Below are 4,466 nucleotides of genomic sequence, written 5' to 3'. Positions count from 1 at the left end.
GATGAAATCAGCTGCAGGTGTTTTTTTTTGGGGGGGCTTACGGTTGCAGAGCAAAGAAAATGATTTATTTATTTTCATAAAGGGGGATTAAAATCTCTTCAGTTTATTTTGCCCGTCATTCAATAAAGAATCCTGATATGCTGACCACGACGGACTCTTACTGGTGCTGACTGTGTTACCTGTTTGGTTCACCTGAAACTCACCTTGGTTTACTTTATGAGAAGGGAAACCTCACCTGGGAAGAGATTTGACACAGACGACTATATATATATATATTATACTAATGTATGATGTAATGAAGCCGGTATTTGATGCTCAAATTATTCAATGAATAACAGGCTTTTATATATTAAGATTTTCAGTTTATCTAATTGTACCTTATTTAAATAGAAATAAGCAGGATTTTTTCCAACATATTAAGTTGTTTTACTCCACAAGTTGGGGTTAAAAATAGATTCATTGAACATTGGAGTAAGTAACAAATTCAACAATTTTTTAAAGTTTAAGTTAAAGATTCTTGATTAAGTTTTTTTTGTTATGACAGAAAAATAAAAATTACAAATTAGTCACTGGTCACTTTAAAATAAGTGAAGCCTTCTTTGATCATAGTTTTTTAATCTTACAAGATTAGATTAGTATTTACTTAAAAGGTCTTTTATGATAACTGTAAAATCTGACAAAATATTTCTCTCTTAGAAACTTTAACAGGTGAAACTGATGTTTTTTCTTAAAAGTAAAACATCAGTTTTCTGTTTATTGCCTTCTGATGAGCTTTTAATCTTTCGATAAACAATAAATAATTATTAACTACTCACTGTATACAGTGTAATTGCTGAGGTTGGACGCTACAGGAACTGCAGCTCTTCATATCACTGGTCTCCTTTCTTTCCTCTTCCTTCTTTGCTTCCTCCTCCTTCCTTCTTTCCCTCCTTCCTTTCCCTTCTTTCCCTCCTCCTCCTTCTTCCCTCCTTCCTTCCTTTCTCCTTAACTTCAAGTCTGTCCCTCCTCCCTCCTCACTCATATCTCCTTCCTTTCCTTTTATTCGTTATTAAAAAGCAGGACAAACAGGACTAAAACAAACCAACGGCCTGAAAACAACTAAATGTTCTAGAGCATAAATGATTCAATTAAAATAATGAAACAGTTTACAATCTGATGCCTGGCCTTCCTCTCCTCTTCCCTCCTCTCTCGCTCTGTTCCTTTGAGCTTTTAAGCTAAAGTACGTAAAAGTTCTTTTAAATGATATTAAAAGTTAATAAAAACTTTCTTAATGAATTAATTTGTTTTCTTTGTCTCCTTCGTTCATCCTCCTCTCTTTCTTCCTACTTCCTCCCTCCTCTTCATCTCCTTTTCTGATCTCTTGTTGGAATTCCTTTGCTTCTCATCTTGTTACCTCCTTCTTCCTCTCTCTCCTCTCCCGTCCTGTTTGCATCTCTCACACTCACAAAGCGTCGGTTGTGTCAAAATCAAATTACCATCAAAGGGTGAGAGTGTTGTGTGCTGTGTGGTGCTGTGTGCTGGGTGTGAGATGAGAGGAGAGCATCGGTGGCCGATGGAAACCAGGAGGCGCAGATCACGGGCGAACACACACAATGATGTCACCGTGGATGTCATCAGACGGACAGACATCTCGCACTGTAAAAAAAAAACAGTAAAATAAGAAAATAACTCGGGTAAAAAACAGTTTAATTTTCTATAATAAAATACAGTTTTTCTTGTGGTGACAGTTTGTCTTTTTAATGTTATTTAAAGTTATTTAAACTGAACCAATGCAATGAGCCCTATAAATCCAGGTGGAACCTCTGGGCTTTAAATACAACATAATCAGCCTACATTTACAGCAGAGTGGCTGTGTATTATTATTGGATTTTTAACTAAAAAAAACTATTTTTTGACGTTTTACCAGATGCTTATACCACTGATAAACAACACTTTATTCAACTTCCATCATGTATTACAAGATATCTAGTCCAGTGTAACGTAACTAACACATTAAAATGAAACAACAATACTTGTTATTTACTGTTAATGTCACTAAATTTATATATTATTAGAAATGTATCAACAGTATAACAGTTTAATCTATTAAATTAAACAGTAAACTATCTGTGAATAAATTTTAGATTTGCACATTATGTTAATCTTTAGCTGAAAAAAGCATTTTCTTTAAATAAGCATTTCTGATTAATTTAGTTACAGATATGTCATGTTATTTTACTTAGAGTAAATTTCAGATTATTCTTTGTAATTTTATTAATATTTTTTCATTACTGCAGAATTAAACGTGAAAACTGCTAAACTTATAGATTTTAGTGTTTAAAGTCTGTTTACCCTGGCCCAGGGTGCATTGTGGGAAATTGGTAAGGATCCCCAGTGTACTTTATTCAAGAACATTCAAATACAAACAGCTCATAAATGTGTTTAAATAAACAACAAACATTAATATAAATTATTATTGATCGTACAGTTTTATCTTCAGTCTGTTAATATATTATTTAAATTCACATAAAACTGCAGTGATAGATTATTGATCAGTTCCCACTTTCCTTTAATATAAAAGCTCCCGGATCTATGGAAGCTCATTTCTGGGCCCAAAAAGTATATCAAAAGCGCTTCATAAAATCCCTTGTTAAATTATGAGCTTTATCTCAAATAATTATCGACTTTATCCCCATAATTGACTTTATCTCATAATTATGATTTTTTTAATCTAATAATTTTTACTGAACATGAACTGATTTTTCATCATCAGTTAGTTTTGATGTTATTTTTAATTCTGGCAGAAACAGTCTTCCATACAATCTAACGTTTAATAAATACAGTTCAGACTGTCTCACGCCCTCCCTGTCTGTGTGGGTGTCTGTCTCTCTCTCTGGCTGTCTCACGCCCTCCCTGTCTCACTCCCTCCCTGTCGCTCTCTGTGCTCAGTGTGTTCAACCTGCTGCTGACAGACAGGCAGACAGGCAGACAGACAGAGCGACAGACAGGCAGAGAGACAGACAGGCAGGCAGACAGACAGACAGACAGACAGACAGACAGACAGGATTCACAGTGAGAAGAGAAGACTGTAGAAATGAACGTTTTGAGCATTTTTACTGCGTTTTCTGCATCACGTCAGATTTTGTTAAACAGGTAAAGCAGAAACACATTTGATAAATCACAACTATGTTTTATGAATGTAACGTTACTGTAACACTTCACTGTTTTTATTCCCTCTCATCAGTAAAACAGTGAACACATTTTAAAAACTTTATGAATGAAACAAAATAAATGCGTTTTAGCAGGAGGAAGAAATTCTGACCCCAATAAAATCAGCTTTGGGTTGCGAACCCAGTCTTAGAGAGAGAAAACACTAAAGTTTATCAAAAAAGAAGTTTATAAAGTCTGTCTGATTGTTAAAAATTATAAAAATACAGAATACAGACAGAGAATTGTATAAAAAGTTCCCTAAACAGGAAATTATCTGCTCAAAATTCATCCACATCTCTGGTTTTACAGAAACTTCCTGCAGTTCCTGAGTTCACTGTTTGGATTCATTGTTCAGTTTTAATATAATGTGAAATATGTATAACATGTGTCACTGAGTCCGTGGTTGTGAGTTTATTACATTATAGAAAACAGTTTCTTAAGGAGAAAGGTTGGGAACTGAAGGAGCACTGTGAGGAAACTAACGCTTAAAGAATACGATGTTTTGTACAGTTGCTATCTACGAATACACACCACATTATGGTAACCTGTTCTCGGTGTAAAACGATGAAACGCTCTCTGAATACCGTGTCGGCCTTCCTCACCTGTCCAGCTCCGCCTCCAGCTGGCAGTAGGCGGCGTAGGCCACTATGTTCTCCTGCCCGCAGCGCTCCGTCGTGATGCCGCTGACGTACAGCACGAAGTCGGACCCTTCCACCCCGGGGCCGTCCGGGGGCCCCAAGGGGCCGCACGACTTCCCCGATTCACTGCACACCTTGCATTGCTGGCAGAGACACATCAGACGGTGAAGGGACGGTTTATATAATGAGCAGAGAGCAGCCGTATAACAACACCACGATACACAAGACTTATATTGTGTATATTTGTTTATCTCCAGTATTACATTCTGCTGGATTTGAGTTATTTATTCATTAAGAGTCATATTTTAAACAGGAAACCTCACGTGAACTGAACAGCGTTGAGTTTGTCACCGTATCTTCATTGTGTTATAAATAAAGACTCCATTCAGAAAACAAGCACTTTAAGTTGTTTGCTCGTCGTCTCTCAGACCGACAGGAGTTTGAATTCAGACATCGTGATGTTGTTTCATCATTCTGATCCGTTTGTTGACATTAAATCAGTAAAATCTGTTTATTTTTGGCTCACCGTCTACCTGTGTGTCTACCTGTGTTTCTACCTGTTTCTACCTGTGTCTACCTGTTTCTACCTGTGTGTCTACCTGTGTGTCTACCTGTGTTTCTACCTGTGTGTCTACCTGT

General features: G+C 36.5%; 1 protein-coding gene across 1 annotated transcript in view; it reads right to left on the bottom strand.

Moving 5' to 3' along the window:
• LOC118339107 (TGF-beta receptor type-2-like) overlaps positions 1-4,281 on the bottom strand; it is a 6,502-nt gene extending 2,221 nt beyond the window's left edge. The window contains exons 1-3 of the mRNA XM_035676642.1: positions 4,258-4,281; positions 3,792-3,970; positions 2,902-2,944 (exon numbers count right to left, since the gene is read on the bottom strand). Coding sequence (XP_035532535.1) covers positions 2,902-2,944; positions 3,792-3,970; positions 4,258-4,281 — 246 coding nt within the window. The remainder of the gene's footprint in view (positions 1-2,901; positions 2,945-3,791; positions 3,971-4,257) is intronic.
• Positions 4,282-4,466: the final 185 nt, after the last annotated feature.

Source organism: Morone saxatilis, unplaced genomic scaffold (assembly GCF_004916995.1).
Source record: "Morone saxatilis isolate NCDOM2014 unplaced genomic scaffold, NCSU_SB_2.0 Contig5, whole genome shotgun sequence".
Lineage (NCBI taxonomy): Eukaryota > Metazoa > Chordata > Actinopteri > Moronidae > Morone > Morone saxatilis.
Note: the sequence above shows the minus strand (reverse complement) of the source record. Positions and strands in the feature narration are given on the sequence as shown.